General features: G+C 49.5%; 3 protein-coding genes across 5 annotated transcripts in view; 2 read left to right on the forward strand and 1 right to left on the reverse strand.

Annotated features, from left to right (window-relative positions):
• Nucleotides 1–45: 45 nt before the first annotated feature.
• Nucleotides 46–1688, forward strand: Vkor (Vitamin-K epoxide reductase). Its single transcript, XM_076792755.1, has 3 exons — nt 46–490; nt 627–724; nt 952–1688. Exons 1-3 carry the CDS (start codon nt 309–311, stop codon nt 1182–1184), a joined length of 513 nt encoding a protein of 170 aa, XP_076648870.1. The 5' UTR covers nt 46–308; the 3' UTR covers nt 1185–1688.
• Chas (chascon) lies at nt 1114–16591 on the reverse strand. Of its 2 annotated transcripts, none has more exons than XM_076792753.1 (12): nt 16156–16589; nt 12392–12582; nt 12217–12253; nt 11344–11513; nt 10325–10504; nt 6654–6869; nt 5976–6231; nt 5257–5613; nt 4745–4962; nt 4406–4670; nt 3866–4334; nt 1114–2908 (listed from the first exon to the last, which is right to left on the reverse strand). In XM_076792753.1, exons 2-12 carry the CDS (start codon nt 12455–12457, stop codon nt 2377–2379), a joined length of 2766 nt encoding a protein of 921 aa, XP_076648868.1. In that variant the 5' UTR covers nt 12458–12582; nt 16156–16589; the 3' UTR covers nt 1114–2376. The 2 variants fall into 2 exon arrangements, with proteins under 2 accessions (XP_076648868.1, XP_076648869.1); XM_076792754.1 differs by having other exon boundaries at nt 2766–2989; nt 16156–16591.
• A 5387-nt stretch (nt 16592–21978) lies between these two features.
• Tay (tay bridge kinase) overlaps nt 21979–25959 on the forward strand; it is a 28842-nt gene continuing 24861 nt past the window's right edge. For both annotated transcript variants that reach the window (XM_076791593.1, XM_076791594.1), the window contains exon 1: nt 21979–24341. In XM_076791593.1, the coding sequence (XP_076647708.1) occupies nt 23946–24341 (396 nt within the window). In that variant the 5' untranslated portion in view covers nt 21979–23945. The remainder of the gene's footprint in view (nt 24342–25959) is intronic.

Genomic DNA, 25959 nt, shown 5'->3' on the forward strand with positions numbered 1-25959 from the left:
GGATTACGGGTGTATCAATGGTGGGGACCGGCGCACCCTGTACCGTCGCAAGTGAAATCTTTCCAGTTCGCAATAGTACTTAGTATTTAGCATCGATCAAGGTTCAATCTTGCTGCGTGTTTCACGCCGGTTTGATTATCGATCGCCGCATCCGAGTTACTTGCTGCGTCCATCGCGAAACATGAATTAGTGTGTTCGACTAAATTTTCAAGTGGAAAACCAGTGCCGGTTGCTCGTACGAAATTATCGTCGGCCGAACGGACTCGACGCATTGAAATTACGTGTACATTCGCGAAATATATCGAGTCATGTCTAACAATTTGCAATCAGCATGGAAATTAAACGTTGCGATCGCGTCGGCTTGCCTCCAAGGATTCGCCATCTCTTACTACGGATATGTTGTGGAATTGGCGAAAGAAGAAAACGATTCTTACGAGGCAATGTGCGATATCAGCGAACACGTCAGCTGCTCCAAAGCGTTTATGTCGTCGTAAGTGTTTACGATAATTATGCCGGTGCTGCTGTCATCGATTCAATAACGAATGAAAGTATAAAAAGTTGTCCAGGGAAAAGTCAAAATGAAAACATTTGATGAACGTATAGTTGAAAGAAGCATTTTATTTCAGATATGGTAAAGGTTTTGGAATAATTCCGGAAACGTCTCCTTTCTACATACCAAATTCTGTATACGGATTAATATTTTATGCTTTGGTCGCGATACTCGGTACGTATTGCATTCGTGTTTCTGCTATAACGCGGCGCAGCCGCAGGCGCAGTTTTTCTTGATCATTAGATAACGCGCTCAATTCAAAAATCAACGAAGAAACACGATTATTCTGCGTACGGTGGCAGTAAGAAATAGTAATAAATTAATAAGGCACGCGTTATAGCAAAATTGATAAGATATTATATTTTATTCTTTATCAACGTTCTAATAAGTGTTTGTTTTAGGTATGTTTAATAAATATTCCACTTCAGCCCTTGTCGTAACGTTAGGAGTTTGTTCGAATCTTGGTTCGATTTACTTGGCCTATATTTTGTACATTCTAAGAAATGTGTGCGTGGTCTGTGTTAGTACTTACGTCACAAACGCTATTATACTAATACTTGCTGTTAAGAAACATCGTAAACTATTCCGAGATGGCACAAACAAGAGGAAGAAAAAGAAAAATAAGTCGGAATAAAGATTTTCGTGGATGCTGGAAGATTTACAATTACGATTCGTCCAAAGTGTCTAAATGTTCTCGATCATCTTTTCATTTATCGCCAAACGAAGCTATAAGATCGACTTGCTATCCGAACTTAATGAATTCATCATTTTTTGAAAAAGTAAAACAGGTTTCTGAGAAGGTTACGTGTGGTCATGTTCCATTTTACATGGATTTTAAATTGAACAAATAATAGGTAGTCAGAACTGTTTACGCATTTATACCACGGGCAAAGATCAGGCTTTACTTCTACTATAAATCTATGCTTGGTTTTTGGAAACTAGTCTATAAAAATATAAATGTACATAAACATCCGCGAGTCGCTTTCTATTTTTACGAACCTTGAGAGTCGTACCAGCGGAGTTTTATGGACTATTTTGATATACATCTTACAGAAGCAAATGTTACCAGTGAAAATGAGTTATCGGGAATTGTATATTTGTACAATATATCGACGAATAAAATATTGTTACGAACGAATCGTTATCGTCTTACTCTTCTCTAGAAATCTGATATGTAATCTTGGATTATTGGCCGATTCACGCGATAAAAAGGTAAATCTCACATATATATAATAAAATTAAGCACTCGATACCGTAGCCGCAGCCCGTAGACTGTAGACAACGTAAACGTTACTTTACTTACACTATACAGAACAATGTAACAACGGAAATAAGACGAGTTGTTTTCAAGTGAAGATTTCAGGAATGCGGTTACAGCGACAAGAAAAGAACCAAAATATATTCCTACAATACATGCGCGTACGAGTCGAAGGTTAATCGGTGGGGGGAAGTTGAATCTCGCGAAGTATCATTGTTGACCTTGAATCCGCGGCTGAGGTTACCTAACCTAGAACGAACCAGTTCGATTCACGATTTAACACGTTCCCGCCGGCATGTACCACCAGTGGTACGTAGAGGGTAGTCCCATGGGACGGCTTGTACCACTGGTGGTACATACACAATTGTCCCATCGGGCGGCATGTACCACCAGTGGTACAAATGAAGCAATCAATTTTATGTGTCTTTTTCCTTAATAAAAAGAAAGAAAAAATTTGCAAATGGACTGGATCAAAACAATTCTTTAAATTTAAACGATTTTAACATACAAATATATATATAGCCGTCAGATGCCGAGAACTACAAATAAGACCGCCGGCGGGAACCTGTTAATATTCGTATCTATTACTGTCTCTCAATAAATCCTTGTTGCTGCGACTGATACTAGCCAATATCCCGGGACTTTTCAAAGGAGGCGTTTCATCGAGTCGATTCAACTGTAAGCTGGACGTGCACGGTATCCTCGGCGATGGCGAGTTCGCGCCGTTTCTAGCTGCCTCGACGTTGAAGCTTTTGCTGCGCGACAACGACGACTTGTAGGTTCTTTCCGGTTTGACGGGCGCCTGGAGGACGGTCTGCATGGGGATTTTCGGCGATTTCACCGTATTCTTTATCGAGATATTGATCATGCTCCCGTATTGGCGGGACTGGTTCGTCGGCGGAGCGATGGTATGGTATGCGGCCTGCTTTACCGGCTGATGGTAACGCGACGCCGTGTGGTTCCCCGATCTGCTCGCCTGTCCAACCGAGTGCAGGTTCCTCGGCAAGGTTTGCGTGCTCCTCGGATGCTCGTCCCTCTCGTGATCGTTGACCAATCGACCGGTGGATTTGCTAAACCTGCCTAGGGAACTGGAAGCGGCGCTGAAACCCGCGCCGATTCGAGAATTTCACTGGCGATTGTTTCTCCGGCGGAGAAGGGCCGCGCTCGGTCAGCCGAAACTACTACATACATATACAGCCAACAGCGGCAACGCATGCTACCTATATACATATATATCTATATATATATAATACTCCCACTTCATGCAGCCTTCACCCATTGTCGAAGCGACCGACTTTCGAAGCGTCGATGTACACGATCTATAGGCAAGCGAAGCGCAACGTCTCTCTCTCTCTCTCTCTCTCTCTCTCTCTCTCTCTCTCTCGCGGTTCTAATACGATTACATAAGCCTTCTGTGTATCGGCTTACCGTCGCGCGTCGGCTATCTCGCCACGATCCGCTCGCAGACGAGTAACGCGACACCCTATCTTATAATTAACTTGCACCACGCGGATCGATTAGCAGGTTTTCTCAGGCCTGTGCACGCGAAATGTCGCTCTTGGTCGGTGTGTTTCGGGAAACATTGCTTCCCTTGAACGTTACGTTACGTCATGCCCGCCAGGAGTCATTTCTACGCCCCGCCTGTTAACGGCAACCCGGTGTACACCGATGCATTTCCGTGTATCTGTCGTTAGGGATCTCTGCCATCGGTGCCGTTAATCTTGATCTGTTTTTTTTTTCAGAGAAACGCAGCACAGAGAAGCAAAACAGCGTTTATTACGATCAGTTGGGATTCTTCTTTCGAAAAGCAGACTATGACGCGATCGAGAAGAAAGACGTACACCGTGAACGATGAAACTACCAAGCAACCGGTGAAATCAGAGGGGCGCAGAAAGGTCGGGCAAGGGTTAATTCGATTATAAATGGTCGACAGTTACGCGTCCAGTTACGGTCGCGTATTGGTTACGCGTTACGTTGTCCCTCGGCAACCCGGTTAATGGAAAACGACATTTCGTATGCATCGACTGGATAGCCTGTGCTAGTAGTAGCTGGGTTACCTGTACTCTGTCTCGGCAGCGGCTCTACTACGGGGCTTCCCTGAGCGTCTTCCGTCCCTGTACCCTTTCTCGCGGCCGTAGATGCTTCCCCCGAAAGGATCCTCCCCCAGGTAATACCTGTGAACTGGCGGCGTCGACTCGCTCCTCTGCCATTGCTCGTGAACAATGTGATCGCTGGTTCTGACGGTTTTGCCGATCTTGTTGCCGTTGTTGTTCGTCACGGCGTTCCTGGGCGACCTCGGCGGTCGTTCCGGAGGTTTCTCCTCGGCGTCTCTCTCGTTCACCAGAGGGATATTCTTGTCGATCACGTTATACTGTAGATAAGTCGGCCCGTTGTCGTCGGTCTGAGTCAACTGGGAGGTGGAACCGGTGCTGGCGCGTTTGTTCTTCCTCTCGGAGCTGGCCGAACGCAGTTTCCCGACCAGTTTCCTCAAGGATTCGCCTATTTTGTACTTCGAGTGTCCCGAGCCTTCAACGATCATCAAACGAATCAGCTTGTCTTAACATTCCAGGAGAGCGTTCAACGTTCGCGATACTCACCTTTCGTTGGTCGAACAACGGTCGACGATTGGCCGGGCTTTTTGCTGTTCCTCGACGATGACTCTGGCGCTGGCGAGGTCGACCCTGACCTCGAACCGGACTTCTTCCGAGTCTCTCGATCCAACGTTTGCTCCTGCACGTCTCGGCTATCTCGGCCACGATTCTCCCACGTCCTCTGCACCACGTGGACCGGGCTCGAGGTTCGAACCGGCACCGAACACGAACCGTTCAGGCTGTTCGTTCGCTGCTCCGATTTCGTCGACCACTGTAAAACCATCTGTTATCGTCCGCCATCTGTTACGCTAGTTTTAGTTGTCTTAACTCGAAAGCAACTCGAACCTGTTCCTTGGGTCTTCGTCGAACAGGCGGGGAGGGCGTACGTTGTCGGTCGTTCGTCGACTCCTGGTGCTCGGATCGATGCACGGACTCGTACGTTTTCGAGTACGTGGACTCTTGAACCTCGTTTCGACTCCTCGGGAGCTCGTTCACGTGACCGTTCGTACGGACGACCTCCACGCACTGCGATGGAGAGCCGGTCCTCGCGTGATTCTGTCTTTCTGGAGAAACGAATCGAGAGTCTGTCGTTAGAACTTATTCGTTATCGATCAAAGCGAATGCGACGATGTCTGGACTATGAAAAGATTTGCGGATTTTATAAACCACATACTGTGGCTTAATCAAATTGTTAAGAGCGGGGATGAATGTTTGTGCAGATCCTATTTCTTGCAAGTGACTTGGACAATTTTCACACAGATCCGCAGCCCAACTGTGTATTATAAATTGCATTCAACCTGGGCGCTGATCTAAATTCGATGAAATGTCATTTATGCTTTCTCCTAAATGTTAGCTACCTCTCGCTTGGTATCTCTCGGACCAATCGGTGATCCCGTGGAAGTAGCCCAAGGGCGACGCCGAGTCTCTGCCGGTGGTGCGGATCGGATGTCTGTTTGTGAAACCGCCGTTCTGGCAGTCGCGTTCCTTCGAGGTGCAAGACTTCATGGTGACGTTGATGTAACTGGTATTCGTGCTGGTCGGCGGAGGCGTGTCGTCGGCCTCGATCGAGCCATGGGAGGATCGCGATTCGCTGCCGAAATGGCTTTCCAACCACTTCGAGGTCTCGAACTTCCTCGCCTCATCTTCCTCCTCCAGGTCCAGCGGTTTCTTCGTCAACACGTCCTTGCGGGACGGGAAACCCTCCGCTGGGAAGCCTGCGGACGATTCCTCCGGATGAAACAACCGTTACCGTTAGCGCAACGACGCGACGCAACGATTACCATCTACCGCCAAGTTTTTAACGCTAAACCTACCGACCACCAAAACATGTAAAAGCGAAACGCCTTATAGAATAGAACTAAACTTCGCACAGTTTTAGTATCTGCTTAAATAAAGAAGTTTGTATAATTTCACTAATTATGAAATAGAAAACCGGTCATTCGACTGCGAATTTCACTTTGGGACTCGACTATCGACCCGCGTCGATTCCGGAATTTCAGCGGCGGCGGAACGGAAAAACCACGAAGAAGCAGGTGAAATTGAGAATTGACGGGAGGGCCGACAAATGCGCGTCTACCGGAATGTTTGTGCAAACGGGCGGTCCTCATGGCCGTCGACAACGGTGTCCAGTCGCCGATTCGTTCTCCCTCGGTCGTCTCGGCGACGTAGCGCATCTCTCGACCGACCCTCTCGCCGCCCGAGATGTAATCGACCACGTCCTCGTCCCTTCTCTTGATGAACCTCTGAGAGCTCTCCTTCTTCGTCTCCGTCGCCTCGTCGCCATTCAGATGGTCGCTCGCATCGTCCTCCGCGGGGACCTCGTCGTCCTTTATCTGCGAATAGTCGTTGAACGATCAACGTACGTTCGTTCGAGCTATAGGCCCGTCCAACGAGACGAGGCAATGAAGCACCGGCGCGCGTCCTTTGCCAATTATATCCGAGGAAGGTAACTTCGACTTTGTCGCACTCGAATGGCTACGTTTACGTTTACCGCCTAGTCTCGTTCGACGCTCTTATAGTTTCGTTAAATTGCCAGAGGACAATGCTCCCGCTCCTGCATTCTGCTCGTGGACACCTCGATGACATCAACAAAGCGAAAGGAAATCGTACCAGCAAGAAGAAAAGGAGATTTCCAAATATAATAACTTTCCCTTTTACGAACAGAATACGTTTACAGAACCGAAACGCGGAAAATTATTTTCACGGTTATTCGATATTCGACGTGAGAGAGGAGAGAATCGACAGAACGGAATACCTCCTCGTGCTCGACAGTGCGTTTCCTCTCGGTGACGATCAGTCCGTCGGGCTTGAGCTCCTTCTTCTCCAAGGTCTTCTCCGTGTCGATCACCTTGTTCGATTTGGTCGTGTGCTGAACGACCCTGGGACCAGTTTGAGACGCCAACTGCTTGCAGGACTCGGCCAGGGCGGCCCTCAGGTCGCCCCTGTTGTTCTTCACCGCGTTCTGGTACGCCTGCGGGAACCAGATCAGAACCGGTGTCGGTCCGGTTAGGCGTCGAGACAACACAGAAGAACGCCGCGCCGCGCCGTTTGTCCGACGCGATTATCCTGTCGAAGGATCGTGTCAGCATCCAAGATCGTAACCGCGTTCCGCTCACAGCGCACCGGCCGAAACACACCGAACCCGACAAACGGCGACAAACCGGATCGCCCGGCCTTCGGACCCGGCCCGGCCCGTCCCGGCCCGGTCCGATCCGACTCGGCTCGACTCGGCTCGGTTCGGTTCGACAAGTGGATGGAAAGGTGTTTCTAACGGCTGAGGTCACGACACCCGGTCCCCTCGACCAAAATAAAACTCGGGAGGACCTTGCGAGAGCTCGAAAGGCTCTCGGCCGAGTTCCTCGAACTCGAACGGAAAGGGTCGGGACTCGCTCGAACGACGCGACGGAATCGCGAGTCGTATTATTTCTCCAATGTTTTGACAACGACGGAGCCTCGAATTTATTCGGGAAATCGGAAGAACGGTGACGTAACCGAGTCTCTGGAGTCAACGCGAGGAAACGTTGATCGTTACGATCAAGACACCGCGGTGCACTGATCCGGTGAATCGCCGATCCGACGCGATACGGGGCCCAATCACGAGTTCGAGGAGGGACGATACGAGGACGAGCTATCGGCGTGGCAGGATCGAGACAGAAGCGAAGTCGGGAGACGGAGACGACGGAGGAGAAGCCCGTGGAATGTCCTGGCCGCGAGAGACGGTTCGGCACGGAACAGCTGGCGAGACTGGGTCCGCGTCGCGAGTCGCGAGTCGCGAGTCGTCGCCGCCGGTTAGCCGGCTTCGGCTTCGGCATCGGCATCGGCATTCGGTGAATCGGTGAAGGGAGAGCACGACGACCGACGGACCACAGAGATCATCGACTTCCACTTCTCGGGGGCCCTCCCTCTTCGAGCGATCTCCCGTCTTTCCCGTCTTTCCCGTCTCTCCCGTTTCACCGGGCTCTCCCTTTCTCTTCCTCCGTCGTTCACCCGTGTACGTCAGCGTACCCCTACCTGACAGTCGGCCCTGCTCGTCCAGAACGATTCCGACTTTGCCACCAACGGAGCCGCCGATCCACGCAACGAATCCTCGACAATTTATCGACCAGAAGCGAACGCTGAACCTACCACGGTCAAATCACCGGTTTCCCATTTCGCAATTAATAAATCTATAAATACGCCTTCGTTGGAAACGACCGAACTCGCTTCTCTGAGAATTCAATTCTGAGAGAGTAAATTCAGCCATGGGCGTTAGACTTCCAAAAATTATGGAACAATCGATAAAAATTATGGAAAATTGATCTTTCCCTTGCAGAGAAGAATGCTCGACAGTTTCGCAGAAATTCTTTGGCAAAGAAGAAAATCTGGTTGGCAAAAGAGTTTTGTTTTTTTTTTTTTGTTTTTTACCGTGACGAGAGCGGAATAGGGCGTGAAGATTCGCGATCTACCGGTTCTAATAGAGGATTCGTTCGCCTCGAACAGTCGACACGAGGAGAACGTTTTGTACCTGTTGCCGTGGATTTTGCAATCGAAAGAAGCTGTATGGGCTCGCATACTAGCTGCGATCACGGAGGAGGGGAAGTTTACACTTTCGTTTCTCGAGCGGACTCTTCTCCACCGAGATTCCTCCCTCGCGTTCCCCGCGGAACAATGACCCATCGAAAATGTTACTGTGCCACGGGGAAGTCATTCTCTCTCCCTCTCTCGCACGCGTGGCCAACCTTTGTTTATCTCGCGATCGGTTCGCGAATATGTAATTCGAGGCGGAACTCGCCAGAACGTTTTCACGTTGTCCGGTTTTCGTGGTCCAGTGGACAATGTTCACCAATTGTTTGACCTTTGCCTGTTCGATCGTTTGATCGATTTGACGTTCTGAACTCGCATCGGATGAAACCGCGTCCTTAGAGGATCGGGTCCGTTAATCCCAGATTCCCGATAAGCGGCGTGACAAGTAGGTTCGGGACCGAGCCACACCTGTTGCGCGTCTCCTCGAGGGACGTACGGAGCTCTGCCTAGATCGCTCTTGCTCCACGGGAACTTCCGCGCTGATAAACCTTAACGCTTGATCCAACGAAAACCTATTAATAGGATTTTCAACAATTACAGACTGCGGATTTGATGCGTTTACCACGGAAACGAACAGGTGAAACACAAAACTGTGAAGACGTTGAAGACATACATTTTTATTCAGCTGCTGTTCCCTACAGTTGATTTCGAGAATTTTTATTCTCCATAACGGTCCGTAGTCTACCGATGTACCAACAATACTAACGAAATGTCGTTGAAGAATCTACTAGGAAAACCTGAACCGTGGGCAGGACATTTTCAAAATTGAAAATCCGAGCTCGTTACGAACCTTTTAGGATTCGTTGATATTAGGGGCGAACCACGCGCCATTTTGACGGGCAATCATCGACCTTCTCGTAACGCCGGTTGCGTGTTCAAGGAGCACCGAATTATTCCAACGAAGAACCGCGAATTATCGCGAAAATTCTTGAACGATCGCAAGGAAAGGACCAGAGCGAATTTTGGGGGAACATCATCGGGTCTAATAATAACCGAAGCGACGATGCGTAATGCAGCCTTCGAAAAGTCGCGGTGACCGCGCGAGCTGGCCTTGGCCGACTCCGCGAAGGGAGAAGGGAGAAGGGAGTGTCCCACAGGTTGGGAATCCGAAATCTCTAGCAGTCGGGAGGGGAATGTCTGCGAAAGGAAATGCCTGTTCGAAAACGCGAATCCGGCACGCGTGTGCCGAATCGCCACTTGACCTTTCACAGTTGCTTCGACCCCTCGACCAAGCTATAATAAAGCTTCAACCCCCGGAGGGCGAGATCCGGGAACAAGTTAGATCCTTGCCAATTCCCAACGATAAACGTGGTATAACAACCTGTTCCCATGGAATTGTCGAAGACTAGTTCCACGGGAGCAGGCATCTTCTGACCGCCTTGCACTATAAACCGAGTCAAAATTTTGAACAGGATCAGCATAGAATTTTGAAACAGAATCAAAGTAGAATTTTGAACAGAAAAGACAAATCATAGTGCAAGGGGTTGACCCTTCGGAGACGGCGATGGATTGTCAGTTATACGTTGTTACAGTAATTTCTCGACGATTTAAACGTTTCCCTGGCTATCTTCAAATTCGAGGAAGCGGACAATAATTCATAGAGACGCGTGATTACTGACCTCCTATAATCAATTTTGAAATATCGCTCAGTCGTCCCACGAGTTAAACGAAATGTACAAGTTCGAACGGAACTGAACAATGACCGTTTCAATGCGTTCTTTGTTTAAACGTGTACCACGGGCGCCACGCGACGAGACGGAGAGAAGGAGAGAAACAATGAGACCGAGCGAGAGGAAGAGAGAAACGCGTGTGGCGACACGCGCAGGTGGAATTCAGGTGTGGGTGTGTCGCGCGCGGATATACCTCGTCCGAGATATCTCCCAACTGTTGACGATCCTCCGTCTCGAGCCTCTCCTCGATTTCCTCGCGGCTCCTCACCACCGTCTCGTTCGATTCCTTCTGCACCACGCTGCCACCGTCCGCGGATCTTCTTCCACCTGTAGGCCAGTCGACCTCCTGCGGCTGGTCACCGGTTGTTCGCCTCTGGGGAACAATAGTTTTCTCGATCAATGCTGGATTCTCCGCGAATCGAGTCTACGATACAGTCTAATGTACGGATTTTCCCTCGGGCCGTGCTGGCTCCGACCAAATCTGGAGCAGCGAAGCCACAGCCTGCCGTTTCGGATCTCTGAACGCGTTCTTTGTTATCTATTCTTTCTAAACGGGCGTTTCTTCTTAACCCTTTGCACTCGACCGTCTCCTTCAAGGAGATGCGAGAAGATCTCGAGTAATTACAGTACACACGAGATTCGAATTATTATCATTTTACACTGACCTAACGTTTTATTTGAACCGTTGTTCGTCGCGCGGCCAATGTATACGTTCGAACTGCCGATAGGTGATCTAAGAGTTAAAAACCTAACGTCCGTTTGCTCGGTGAACGTCAGCTCGAAACGAAACGCGCAAACGCGCGAGCCTTTACCCTGCCACGCCTACCAAGTTCGAAATTCTACGTGGAAAATACAATTTTCGATCAACACTCAGCCACGCCCATCGCCGAATAAAATTTCGTCTGCGCGCGGCCGCGAAACGTTCGTCCTCGATTAGGTTACAGAACAGATTACTGTATCGCGTCGCGTGGAAACAATTAATTTCACTGGACGCGACAATGCGTCTGTACCTTTTCACGCGTGCCTCGAGCACTGAAAAGAATACTGTTCTGTAATTTCGACTTGTTTCTTCGCGTAGAATCGGCCCGTTCCGTTTCAGAGAACCAAAGGGTCGAAGGGCCGAGGGAGAATCGATGTCCGCGAGTCGAGCGAACCGCAAAGTTCGCACAAACGATTAGAAGTCGCCGCAGCGGCAAGAAATGGTTCGAGTACTTCTTGCGTAGTGTGCTCCTGTTGCTCGACATCCTCGGTGGTGTTCGTGGTGACCAGGGGGCCGGAGTCGACGACCACCTCGCCGTCCTCGAGCACGACCTGCCGTTTCACTCTGGTCTCGATCTGCCTGGTGGTGGTGATCTCCTTCTTCTTGCGGGTCTCCCATTCCTCTGCAACACCGGAAGCAGGTTCATTGCGGGTTCATCGCGGGTTCGTCACGGGACGGTCGACGCGAGAACACCGATGCCGAGGACAAACGATCGAACGCCACGCCCCACAGCGACCCGCAACGCCATTCAAACTGTTCGACCATTCAATTTGTACACAGGAACGGAATCAATTAAAGAAAAACTCTTTAGTAGACCGATTTTATGCATGGATAATAAAAGTCTGGTAGACTGCGGATTTTATGGATCTATTATACAAATGGGATATTTCATTAGAAGTGTTTCAAAAAGCAAAAATGTATCGCTGCACTCCTGTCTTTTAGAAGTGATGTACAATATTTTTGTTCCGCATATTGCAAACTGACTCTATCCTGGCGGAGTGTACTCTCGTCGACAGTGAAACGGATCAATTGGGAGCACGGCGCGTGGAATCGAACGGGGAATAAAAAAGAGGAAAACTCGACGCCGCGCGATGCGTAGCGGCGCGGAGCGTCGCAGAGCGGTGCGGAGCGGTTCGGCGCGTTGCATAGGAGTCGAGCAAAGTCCAGTGAACCGTTTCGCGCGGGAATAGGATGTCGGTTTGCACGCGACACGCCTTACACCCCTTATCTGCCATCTCGGCTGTTCGAGCCTCGAGCCCCGAGTCGCAAGCTACGAGCGTCGGAACGTCGGAACGTCGTCGGTGGACAATGCTTCGGGGAATTACCTTCTTTCACCAGAGCTATGGAATTCTCCGGGTCGATCTGCAAGAGAACGAGACGACAGCAATTAGAACAACGTCGTGGTCGTTTCGCGAAACAGTTTAAGGAACGTTGCGGCGAGACCAAAGTATTTATGGACTTTAACAGTGGGCAAAAGGTTTTCGAATGAGAGTTACTCACGAGGATAGGCGGATGGCTCGCTGGCGGTGGACGAGCCTCGTATCGGCGTGTCGAAATCACCTCCATTATTCGATCATGCCTGCTGGTGGATCCCGATGGTCTTGGAGGATCGTGACAGGAAGTCGAGTTGTTGGCTCACGGGTTCTTCCAACAAAAAGCCTCTCTGCGATCCGATAACCCCGGCTTCCCTGCTGGAATCCAAGATAACAACTCGTTTAGAGGATGTTTGTCCTAGCTCGAATCCTAAATCCGAGGCGAACTCGCATCGCCATGTTTTACATTGTTCTTTGTCGAAGTAAGCGCAAGCATCGTACAAGCGAAATATCTTCCAAAAACGGGTCCTTTGTTTTTTCTCCCTGGACCTCGCGACTTCTTTTCCGTTTACCAAAATCTACACGGTCAAGCTTTAGGTAGTTTTGAAACACCGTGAGTCGGCTGTTGCCTCGTGGGCTTCGCGACGGCGCCTCGCCGCGCGTTCAAGTCTCTCGGAATGCGGCAACGATTGCCATTGGTGCATGCAAATCGCAGTTAATTACCATCGCGAAGCGGGGAAAAGAATCTTGGAAAAGATTCGGCGCGCGTGACGATTCGTTCGACGAGGAAAAACCAGGGATCTACAATATGTATCCCGGTAAGAATTTGTAACAATCTCTTTTAAGAAAATATCTGTTCCCGTCGTGACGCGAGAACGTTTCTCCAGAAAAAGTTTCGCGGCTGTTAGGATCTCTGGAAAAAATCGTGATCGACTCGGCCGCGATTATGTGTACAATAAACGTTCGATTCTAGGAACGAGCAAGGACACCGGGATACGCGAGGATCGTCGCGGAGTATCCGGAGGCACGGGAGACGAAGACTAGAGGCAGTCTGTTTAACGCTTCTAATTGTAAGCGTAATCGTCGGCTGGCGCGTCCGTGTGCTCGCGCGGCTGTGGCCGTGCTCGTGAACGGGGTGTAATAATTCATCGGGACGGTCTTTCTGCCTTCTGCATGGAAGTCGAAGGCCGCAGTGGCACGCGGGCCTGTGGTCGCGACGACCACCTCGATATGGGCTGCGATACGATATCGAGATGGTTAAAGACACGCGTGCGCCACGTACCACCGGTTGCCGATTACAGTGGCGTATATCTGTGTCAGATTGTTGCCGCCGCACGCTCCGAAACGATCCAATAACACGGATTCCTCCGGTGTCCGCTTCGCAAAATCTCCGCCGTAGTCGAAAGTGTACGGAACACTTGGGAAGACTAGTCCGAATTTCGGTCGGTACTTGGCTGGTCCCCAATTTGAAATTCAAAATCAATCAGCTGATAACGCTGGAAATGTGTTTTACGTCTAAGTCTCGTTGACCTTCGGTCACCGATCAAAACAATAATCGGTTCGACTAGGTCAGCGAGGAGGATCGTGCAGCGAGAGAAGGGGTTGCAGAAGAAGTTGTAATCGATCCCGACGAAGATTAGGGGATCCCGGTTGAACGGAGGCGAGTCAGGCTACGCCATTGAGCGCTCGCGTCCTTGCGGTTGAAATTACGCACGAGCTCTCCCCGTCCTGGCTGAAACAGGTACGCAAGTATCAGGATTTTTCCGCCCCTAGAATCTAGGCTTATAACGCGCACGGTCTTCGGTCTTCGGCCGATTGATGGTTGGCTAATGGCTACCACGAATCGCGAAAGATCGACCGGCGGTTTTTCATTGAAAGCTCGCGCGACGAATGGACGAGCGAAAAGATACCTATGGGCATAGCATGACGAGGCCGTGAAACGAGTGCGATTCGTATTGACATCACGCTTCGGCTCGACGATTCTATATACGACCGTGTCGATCCTGTCTCCGTCTCATTGGATATGCGTGTGACGTCAGGGATGCGTCATGCTCGTGTGTGCGGCTAAACAAGTGAAAACTGTCGGACGAGGCGCGCGCGCGACGAGGAGGACATTTTTCTGCTTTACGATCGGAGCTGACGAGCCTTCTCGAACGTTCGATCAGCGAATCGATCGGCGATCTTCCACTCCTCCTCGAAATTCCTATTCTACGATTTTACGGGATTTCTCGTGACCAGCAAGTTGAGAGCTCACTTGCCACGGTTGCTCTAACAGAAATAATAATATTTGCAAACAAGTATGCACGCTTCTACAGGTCGCTCTCGCAAGAATAAGTCGCGAGTTTCTTGCTAGTGTGGTCGCATCTTTTTCTCTGCGGAAGAACGATTTTTTATAGCGATACCGGAAGCAGCGGCGGAACGTGGCAAAAATGCGAGTCTCGGTTAGACGAGCTGCCCGCGAAATTCCGCGAAGCGTTCAAATCACCGTCGCGCGTTGCTCTGCAATGCCAGCCAATTAGTAATTAAATGCTCGACCGTTCAAGAGACTCTAAGCGCTGTTTTTTAGCAGAAGGAAAACACGTAACCGAGACATCGACTCGTTTCGATTTGAATTGAATGGCATAGATCGTTTCGAGCGGGAAAGAAAACAACGTTACGGTGGAAAAGGTCGTGTCCGATTTCCTATTAGAATGACTGACCTAATAATCTGGAAAAATCAAAGTTGATCAATTTCCCGTGTTTCGGTGGATATAGCGTTAAATCGGTGCTACATGGCCCGGTGATTTCAACGCGAGGCAACGAGCGAACAGAGAGATCGGGGGAGGGGGGGGCGCAGGTGGACACTCGTGGGCGGTATGTGTGCAATGCGACGGACACGTGACCTCGGCAAGGACGTCGCCATTTTGAGAGAAATACGAAGCGCGGCAAACCGGTGATCCCGAGGTGCGCTCATGTTTCTCCGGAATAAAACGGTTCAACTTTTCAGTCCTAACTAGGCTCGGTCGACGCGATCCAAAATCGAAACGATTTCGAAACAGGTTTCGTGCGAGTTCACACCCACGTACCTGAGACTCTCGAGTCCACTAGGCCCGAAAGAGCATTTTGCTTTTGCGTTTCTCCTGAATCGCTGGCTATCGAATCCTCGATCACCCGCAAAAGCGTATGTATGATTTTCCGATTTTCAGGCGATTTCGAAATACCCGATTTCCTGTATTCTTTCGGCGTAATGTGCGAAGACTATCCCACCGTGTCCGGACAAGTGCGATGAAACAACAATTTCCACCTGAACGATACTAGTTCAGATAATGGAAGCTCGGTTACGAGTCAGAAAAGACGCGAGCAAACGACTCCCAATTGCGTACGGTCTCGATCCTCGTCTAAACACGAAGATCTTCGTCGGCTGATAGGTTCGCGTGCTCCGTTCCGTTTCGAATTCCTCGCGTTAATTACATTATTGCATTCGTTGCATTGGTTGCGTGCCCGAAATGTCAGCGTACCAACCGAGGCATAAACAAACACTTTGCCGCTGGCTAAGCTCGCAAATGATCGTGACCGTTTTTTTCCCCGTTGGCACTTGTTCGCTGGACGAAAATCGAGATCGACTGTCACGCCGTTGGATCACCGAATCAACGTCTATGTCAAGACGTCAACGGACAGCGGCCGCGCGCGCCGTCGCGTCGGGAGAACGTGAACGTGTAGCGTCGAAGGTGTCTTTTCAGCCGATGCACTGGGAAGATTCCCATCGTTTCTCGTGCACGGCGGATTACGTAAGGGGCTGACAATGCCAGGTCTCGTAACATCCTCGCGGAAAAAGGCGGTTCGATGGAAGCGGGCCAGCCTTTTCCTGGGCAGTGGCTGTAACGCGGTTGAAACGAAAAGCGGTTGAAACGCGAGGGGATGAGGCCGTTGGACAATCGACCGATCGAGAGAAAGAATCGTGTTTACGTTCACCTGATTCGAGAGATCGGATCCCTCGGCGAGTGACCTCTTCTCGAAGAGGAGGATCGGCGGTACGGGGCCGATCGGGTGCACCAGTCGTTAAAGGGATCCTCGATTGTCCGATCGGTTGTGGTTCGGTTGGTCGAGGATCAACGTGAAAAACCGTGAACCGATCCGCGAACGCAAAGTTGCCGCGCGCATGCTGCCATGCCGTGGCCAGCGCTCACGATACTGTCCGTCCATCGAGCACGCTTTCTGACGGATCCGCGCGAGCCACCGCGAGCTCTCCCAGTAGGAGACGACGATCGCCGGAGCGGCACGAAGCGCGGCCGAAGTTATCGGTAGTGATGAGATCAGGCTGGATCCAAACGGGGACTGTTACTTTCCTCGGCTGGCCGCTCCGATCCGATCCGATCCGATCCGATCCGTTTCGCTCCGCTCCTGAACGGAGCGGCTACGCACGCCACCGGCTACCAAATTGCTCCCACGTACCGCACTCTGCGAACAACCCGTTCATAGTGCTCAGACTCCAACACCTTTCTCTCACCTCCGGAAACAGACGTTCCGAACAGAGATGATCCTATGATCCGCGTTACAGTTTCCCGATCCGGATCAATACAGTCCTCGCCGGTCCTGTTAGCAATTTACTCGCTGTTCTGTAATTGTCCTCCATCGCTGAAACTTCAGTCCCTGCACTGCAACACGAGACTCAAGTCAAGATAACATTTTTGACTCCCTTGTCCGGCTACGCTCTTGTACGTCTTCGAACGAACAATCCGGAGCAACAAGGGAATAACCGTAAGTACGTTCGCATTCTTGCGAGGTCAGATGGCATACCAGGCGCACAGTTACTTTCTTCTGTGGACAGAGCAGAGTGTCGAGTGTTGTTCAATGATTTGCAAAAGGATAGCCCATTTGCATCGTTAGATCAGTGTGCTGGTTCGCGCGAACAGTTATTTGGAAAAACGGCGGTCTACATTCGTGTAGTCAATTAGTAGGCAATTAGAAAGCATTGGCATCATTTTTTTCCATCCTTTCAAAGATAGAGCCCGCAAGGTCAACGGCGTTCTATCTCATAGGAATTAGCAGACACCTGAAAATAAAAAAAAATTCCGAGAGTCGGCTATGACCTGCTGACCGATTTCGGCGGATCGACAGTGTCCTCGACTCTCGCGATGTACCTAGCATGTCTTGTCCCTGATCGGACCGCCGCCGTGGTCACCGTGACAAACGCACCTTACCTCTGATAGGCCAACCTTATACAGAGAACGATTTTTCCTTTCCAGTCGTTCTTGGCGGTCGCGTACACTCGATTCTGTCGGCCAGACGGATCTATGGATCACAGGTTTTCCATTTTTTTACAACTAGAATTCTCAATTTAAAAATTCGAATTAATTGCGGTACATGTATCCGGGTGTGCGACATCTGTTCAATTTTTTGCAGAATTTTCGCATGCGACCAAGTGGGGAAAATGGGCCGAAAACGAATCTTTTCCATTTTACCCCGTTACTATTAAACTTCTACATGTTTTTTCTCGAAGCCCTGTCGAACGATTGATAGGCCGTTTAATTTGCAAATCCATGCTTCGAATCCCAGATAAGAGCTGTTCGACAGACAGGCCGAGGAAAAAGTATGCGAAATTCGAGCGAGAGGGACCCGACCCAGCGAACAAAGTCGGTGATCCTATTTGGCGGCCGAGGTCGTTAATATGCAAATGCGGTGTTCCAAGCGAATGCCTTATTGTGTATCGCGTGCGTGCCGAGTGATTCGTCCGTGAACATATATGTATAATCAAAATATTGTATCTTAATATGCCCGGCCGTGCGTGTCCCCCGGAAAAAGGACGCGCGTCCTCCTCCCTCCGAAAAAGGAAAGAGGCAAAGAGGTCGCACGGTCTAGATACGCGGGGTGCCGAGCCCGTGTCTTCCTCGAAACGGATTAAGTAACACCGTCTTTCATCGGCAAAACGGTGCGAGCGTGTCGTTCCAATAATGATTATCGTTAACGTTCGCCGGCGATCGTTATCCCGTGACTCAATACCGCGTCGATGCGCTCTGTTTACACTGAACGCTCAACAGCCGCGGGGCCGCGCAATAGGCGTTATCGGCTGCTGTTGCACGGCTCAAAACCGTTTCCCGAGACCAATTTTGCATTTCGATTGCGCAACAGACTATAGACGAGAACAAAAAAAAAACTGTGGAAAAAGATGGATAATTCAGTTCGTCCGGCCGCTCATTAACATTAACTCTTTCGCCTTGGATTGCACCAGCAGCTCGAACGCATTTATTTATCTGTACCTTTAACCTTCATCCGTACCTTTAACCTTCATCTGTACCTATACCTCTTGACGCTTTGAGTGCCACATCTCCCGGAAACGAGAGACGCATTATTTGTCTATATTTAAAAAAATTGAAGACGATTGAAAGAATGCTCTCAGTATCATAAACCTTGGCTTTTCAATTTTCATTTCATTCAATAAGTTACTTTGAGTTTGCGGTTTTTTTCAGGCCGTTCATCCGGCACTCGGAGCGTCAAGAGGGAAATCCGAGTTGCCAGCTAGATTTTCGACGTACCCTTGCAGAGCTTGCGAAATCAGATCTCACGGGTGACGATGACGCGGGAACGTTTTCGAAACGTACGAGTTCTACTGTGGAGGTTCGCACAGAGAACCAAAAAAGAAAAAGTTCCGTAACTCTTTCGATCCCTGCATTACATATCGCATTCTCTGGCTTTGTCCTCGTAATCTCGTTATTCCTGGTTTTCCTTGACGCTAATCCCGCTCTCTGCACGCAGTCGGTGATCGCCGCGACGGTATCCTTGGATCGACGCGACGATCTCCGGCGCCGCGAGACACTGTCGCGCAATGGTGCCAATGTCAATAACGGAAACTGCGACAGGGGACCAAGCAACCGGAGCAATTAGCCGAACAAGCGTCTTCGCACGACGAGGGGAGTCGATCGACCTCGAATTATGCTTCCGGGAGGACACCATACACGCCAGCCTGCACAAAATTCATTCCTCTGTTAATTGTACTCGCGTCGCTAATTACAAACAGAACAATCGAAGGCGTTCCGAACCAAGAAATCGAAATTTTGTTGGTTCATTCAGAATGTGGGTTTAAGCAATTAACACGTTAGTTCATAATCTTGTAATTTAGTTAAAGATGCAGGGTTAAATTATTATATTTATTTGGAAATTTCCTTTTCTTCTTGCTCGACGCTCATGACCTTCAATGACCTTATGTAATAACGTCGTTGAACTCGTTTTGAAACATACCGATCCATTTAAAAAAATGGAGGTGACCTTCAAATGTCAGAGTTACCTCCACCTGCAAAAAAACTATTATCGCCTCCGGATGGCCCCCTTCGTACTGTGCAATTTTATTGCAGCAAATATTTCTGTGAAACTTGTAGTTTCGAAGACATCTGAGGTGCTAATAGTTATTGCCGCAACGTGTATAAGTTGCACCCTCAACTTGTTAAACTATGCTTATTACATAACGACTTTGTAGAATGAAAGGTTGTCTCATAGTTGGAGCTGAAAGTTGAGGTTGCTAAATTTTCGGATGAATTCCACCTACCTACTCTCGAAAGAACTTTCGATAGAAATGAGGTAGAGCGATGAAATTTTTTTAAAATTAAAGCTGAAACTTCGTAGAATATGGGAAAAATAGGGAGATTGTTACCATCCAATCATTTCAACGAAAAAATGATTTCATTAGTTTTTGTCACAAAAATCTATTTTTTGCAAAATCCTGAGGTCGTAGACAAATTTTGAGACCAGATTTGAAATCAGCGTGAAAAAATCTATGGGAAATGATGTATAGCATGTTAAAAAAAATTTTTTTCCGCGCGTGGTATTGGAAAAACTAAAATTTTCTTGAATTTGTGCGCGTGTAACGAATTTTCTCGAGGTTAAAAAACGTTCGTATCACAATCTCTCTATTTTTCCCATATTCTACAAAGTTGCAGCTTTCATTTAAAAAAAATTTCATCGCTCTACCTCATTCCTATCGAAAATTCCTTGATTTTGAATCCGATTTTGTCCAAATTGCCCACTATGCGACGCATGCTGGGAAGCCTGCGTCAGCTGTGCCCGCACTGCTGCCCAGGTGGGCAAGCTTACCTATATGGATTTCGAGACGTGGCCATCGCCAAAAGCGGCCCGAACGAAATCGTCCGCGAGTCTCGATACGGGTTCGCGCGCGGCGCGCTCTTCGCGTGCGTAATTGCTCCGCGTGAACTGGTTCAAAGGAGGCGCGCCGTAGCAGGTGCGCCGCAACGCTTTGCGCGCTTTTTCCTCGAGCGAATGCCTCTCCGAACAAAAGTATCGTCCCGAGGGATTGTTAACCGAGTCTTCGAACAATGGACAGCCGAGGTAGCCGTTATTAACCGACAGGAGAAAACAATCGATTGTTTCGCAAAATAGACCGAAGAACGTTCGGACCGAGGATCGTAGCAGAAGGATGCGCGAACTGGTTGCGCAGAAACCTAGAAGATGTACAGAACTTATAATGTAGTCAAATACGGTAAACGTTCGAATATTCCAACCAGATTCGAATGATTCATGAAAATATCGTCAGGTTGTTCTGAAACGTTTGGTTTCGGAAAATAATATTCAAACATTTCGCGGTGCGATCGTGATTTACGTTCCAGTCCGTACAAGACTGTAGCGACAACACGGAACGGAAAGTTAATGGATTTCAAGCAAATAGTCCTCGAGTAGAGAAAGTCCGAGGCATTTCTAAATAAACGATCGCTTCCTAGTAGACACTGGCAGAACGTTAGCACAATTATCTATGGATCAACGCCGATCGCGTGAAAGCTAACATCGATGCTCCCCGAAGCCACCAAATAACCAAATTCGAATCGTTGTCATCGATCGATCGAAACATCGAGTTCAAGATTACATATGAATTTCGATTTACCCGATACTCCAAACGATCGCAGGCGAACAATCTCTCGTGGTTTTCGTTCCAAAAATTGCGGTACCGATGCTTTACCCGCTAACAAAGTTTGCGCGGCACGTGGCGACAACTGGTATCGATATGTCGCACTAATCATCTTCGATACGTCTAGAGGGCTCTGCGATCGAGTCTAGGGAAAAAATCAAACTAACCGACGAAAAAACCCTATGCCAAAATAGGAAAACAGAATGATCCTCGTCAATTTGATTATGTACGATTACAACTTTAGCTTTCTCGTCGTAAATTCATCCGAATCGAATATTTCGTTGATTCTTGTTTAAACATTCGAATAAGTCACATTTTACTTACAGGAATATCGGGAACTCGATGGTCTGGGCGAGTCGGGAAGAGGTCGGGTCGGGTCGGGTCGGGTTCCCGAAAATTTCGAGATTCCCGAAAGAGTCGGGTTTCCCGAAAATTATGAGATTTCCGAAAGAATCAGGTTTCCCGAAAATTTTGAGATTCCCGAAAGAATCAGGCTTCCTGAAAATTTCGAGATTCCCGAAAGAATCAGGCTTCCCGAACATTTCGAGATTCCTCGAAAGAATCAGGCTTCCCGAAAATTTCGAGAATCTCGAAATTTTCGGGTGCCCGCCCCGACCCGATATCTCGTTTTCTCGAGCAGCCTAGAAAACAGAGACTAATCTAAAATAGTACAAAACAACACTGGCAATTGGAAAACTGCTTTGATCAAGAGATGCGTTCAAATACACCTGGATTTCCCGCCACGGCAGGATAGTTCGAGACTCTGTCGGTAGACGGCGCCAGGAGTGTCGCGAGGATCGTGGCCAATCTATGAACCGTATCGCTTATCAATGGTCCGTATGTCCGTCTTCGGAGCATAGGTACGCCATGTTCTCGGTCGTTGTATCAAGAGAGAAACGGCGTAGTCGTTGGTAGTCGTTGAAGAGAGACGGACCGGCCAGAAGGTGTAAGAGGAGCGAGGGAGAGGGAAGAGTCAAGGTGGGAGAGTGAAAAAGGAAGAGAGACAGACGGATGACAGAAATGCATAGTCGTGGCTAGCAGCAGGAGCAGGAGCAGCAGCAGCAGCGGCAGCAAGAACAGCAGTAGCAGCAGCAGGCAGCAGCAGCAGCAGCATCGCACAGAGAATAGATCGCGTCGTCGTACACGTTAGATTCGGGGCGTGTGCTAGGTTGGTCGATCGGTTTCCCTAGCTGGTGTTCGTGGCTGGAAATCGAGGATGTATCGGTGGCAGTGCGGTATACGCGTCATCGTCCCGTGACGGCGACTCGCGGCGTAGAGGTGGTGCGAGGCCGCGAGCACGGTGTGGGCAGGTCGCGGCCATTTTTACCACACGATGCGGCAACCGTGTGTGCTGCCCGTTCGATCCGCCATTCCAAACAATCGGTGTGCTTCGTACCCTCTTAGGGTGCATCCAGCGACGGTGGCTCGTCGAGTCACCAGCCCGCGGCGATAATACGCGACAGTTTCCGTTCGATCGGTGGATTCGGTGTCGCTCCGAAGAGGGTGACGGGACAGTTCGTCGAAGCCGGCAGCAGTGCTGGTGCTGCTGGAATCCGAATTACAATTCGAATCGGAGTCGCAGTCGGACGTTGTCGGGGTCGGACGTTGTCGAGGACGACGACGTGGAGGAAGAGGAGAAGGAAACGAAGGAGAGGAAGAAGAGAAAAAGGAAGGATGACGAGCAGACCGACGAGGACAGGAACGAGAACGACGATACTGATAGCGATCATGGGGAAAAAGAAACGACTCGAACAGCCGATATATTGGAATACGAACGTATCTGTTGGAGCGTGCCTGTGATTTCTTCGTGATTATTGTGTTTTTTCTCGACGATTAGTGCCGCGGTTCGTTCATTCGTTGGCTAACATAGTTGGCTAGTTGGTTCGTTCGTACGGTGCCCAGTGTCTCTCTGTCCATCCCTCTCCGTTTCTCTCGGTGGTGTGTCGCTCGCTCGCTCTCCGTCTGTCCGCCCTGCGTGCGTGTTTCGCGTGCCTCCTCGCCACGCACCGGACTCTCTCCTCTTCCTTCGGCAGCGCGATCGATGGTGACACCGTGTGGCCGCCTGTGAACGTCTTTTCGTCCAACGAGGAATTTTCTCATCGGTGCACCAGATCCTCGACGGACAAACGCGTATATCCCCCTACAAATCCCAGGAAAGAAAAGGAACGAGAAGTGGACGGATCGACGACGACGACGACGACGACGACGAAGACGCAGTGGTGTGGCATGCGTGGCTGTGTGTCCCGTCGGTAAACGTCCCGTGAGATTGTTGTATATCCGAAGGCAGTGTGTGCTCTCTTACTCGCGCTCCCCTCCTCCCTACTCTCTGTCTGGGTCTCTCTCTCTCTCCCTCACTCTCTCCCTCGCACGTTCTCGCGTCGGTCTCTCAGCACCACTCCTCCCCACCTCTCCCGTCTGTCTTATTCACTTATTCTCGTTTTCTCTCTTTTCCCATTCCACCGGTCGTCCTTTTCTGTTTGTCCGTCTCTGTTGCTCCCGGTATTCTCTCTCCGAGTCCCTCCGTCGGTACAATAATCCGTTTCGCTCGCGCGCTCGTTCTTCCAAAGAAGCATTAAAGAGGAGCGTAGTAGAATGGTCGACGATACCGCGACACGACCGTTGTCATCGTTCCAGTGGTCGTGGTCGTGGTCGTTACCGGCGTCGTCACAGTGCCCGGATCCGCCGTTTCTCACCGGTGCTACGAGCATCGAGTCGTGGACACGAATCTGGTGAGGGTCTCTCGACGAGGCGAAGTGAGGCGAGGCGAGCAAACTCGCGAGCCCACGTAACGAAGCGGTCGCGGCGCGCTGCCACGGGTGAACAGGGACCGACGACGGACTAACCACACGAGATGGAGATCGAGGCGAAACAACGGAACCAGAGGAACAAGAGGCGAGAACGAGCCCAGCGTATGCTGGCGCAAAGGGAAAGCCTAGCCACCGCGAAGCAACAGCATCAGCAACAACAGCAACAACAACAACAACAGACCAGGCAACGGCCTGCGAACAACGACGAGGAGGACAGCCACAGCGGAGAGGACGAGGAACCCGCCACCGGACTCGGTCTCGGGCTCGCCAGGACCGGTCACCCGCGTGACAGCCATTCCCGACCGCCCAGGCCACCGCGACCCCCGAGGCCTCGCAAGAAGTCTTCCCTCGCGGCTGCCAACCAGAAGGAGCCTCCCTTCGAGGAGGACATTATCGACGGCTTCGCCATACTCGCCTTCCGCACCTACGAGGAACTCGAGGTGAGAACCTATCTAACCTTTTGCCAACCGTACCATCGACCCCTACCCTCCCCTCCCCCGGATCTTCTGCACGTTACACGAGCGACGACGACTGTCCGCGGATTACGTGATCCCCGGCACCGTTCTTTTTTATTCCGCGAGTATGCTCCAGGTGTTGGAGCAGGGTCTCCGCGGAAAATAAATGCCACTGATATTCATCGCCTCGAAAAATACTTTTGAGGAAACGGTTCTTCGCTGTTGGCCCACGCGATTTCCTGAAACAGAGGAAAGCATTCTTAATTGCACCTAGAAAATTGTCACAGTGAACGTTGTTAGTTTTACCAGCGGTGTTGTTGTTTTTGTATCGGTTCGTATCGCCATTTTAAAAAAAGGAAACAACAACGACGATGTTATCAGATTTCTTCGGAATAAAATATGAATCAACATCGGCATTCCTGCGGAATCTTCTAAACACTAGGTTTACGGAGCACTAAAAATGACTATTTTACATTTCCTTATAAAAATAACATGAATATATCTATCAAAATCTGTGGCCATTTTTTAAATAATATATACCCAGAGAAATCAATTTGTTAAATAATTCCTCATGGATCCATGTTTGTAATCTCAATATTCGTGAATTAAAAATATTGGAATCCGTCATTTTGACGGGTCCCGTAAATCTGGTGTTAACCATCGAATGAACGAATTCTTGCTAGTTTCGTTGTTTGTTATTGTTACCGGTTACTATGCAGACGGTTCATGGTATTCCAAATTATGTTTGTTTGTACGTGTTTCACGGCGAACTAGTCGCTCATAGGATTTTCTAGTTGGAATTTTGGTATTGTTTGCAAACGAATGCGCAGGAAAGTATTATTCCGCGCGCACAGTGTCGTCGTGTTACACGGGTTACGTGATATCGATAGAGTGCGCGCTGCAACGATTATTTTCGTTCCGTCACTGTTTACATCTCGAGTTTCGATGTTTACTTCGCGCCGGTTGAATTCGATACCTCGTGCCTTTTCCACGGCACTCGGAAGGAATGTTAACCGTCGAATAAAAAGAAAGACATCGACGCGTGCGAATACTAATAATCGATCCACGTCGAGGTCGATACGAAATTGATTTACGAGTCTCGACGGATATCAACAGTTGCCATGAATGATCTAGGACAGTGGGCCGCGCGAAGCGGGAATCGCGACACAAACGTTTACTTTGCTTTCGTAGGAACATAAACAATTTCGACCGTAAAACATAGCAACTCGAGATATTTCTTTCCTTTTCGGTTTGTTTCCGAACTGAGAACTCGGTCGTGCCATAGAAAAAAGTTCGAGAACCGCCGAGCTAGTTAGGCTGTCTCGCTGAAAACAAAAATCAGCGTCACCTTCGAATCTCGGTGCGCCACATTCCATGCAAATTTGGTCGGACGCACGGGGTTTATGCGAATTGCTGGAATTGAAAGGCATTGACTGAAAATTTTTTTTTTTAGCAAAAACCGGGAACGATTATCGTGCCGGAAAAGTCAATTTTTCCTTGTCGATGTGATTACAGTCATAGACGAGAGGGTTAGGTTGAACGGAAACTCGAGACGCATTGGAATTAGCACTAGATACCGTCTAGGGATAGTTTTTCGTCCTTA

This window comes from Halictus rubicundus, chromosome 8, assembly GCF_050948215.1.
Source record: "Halictus rubicundus isolate RS-2024b chromosome 8, iyHalRubi1_principal, whole genome shotgun sequence".
Taxonomy (NCBI): domain Eukaryota; kingdom Metazoa; phylum Arthropoda; class Insecta; order Hymenoptera; family Halictidae; genus Halictus; species Halictus rubicundus.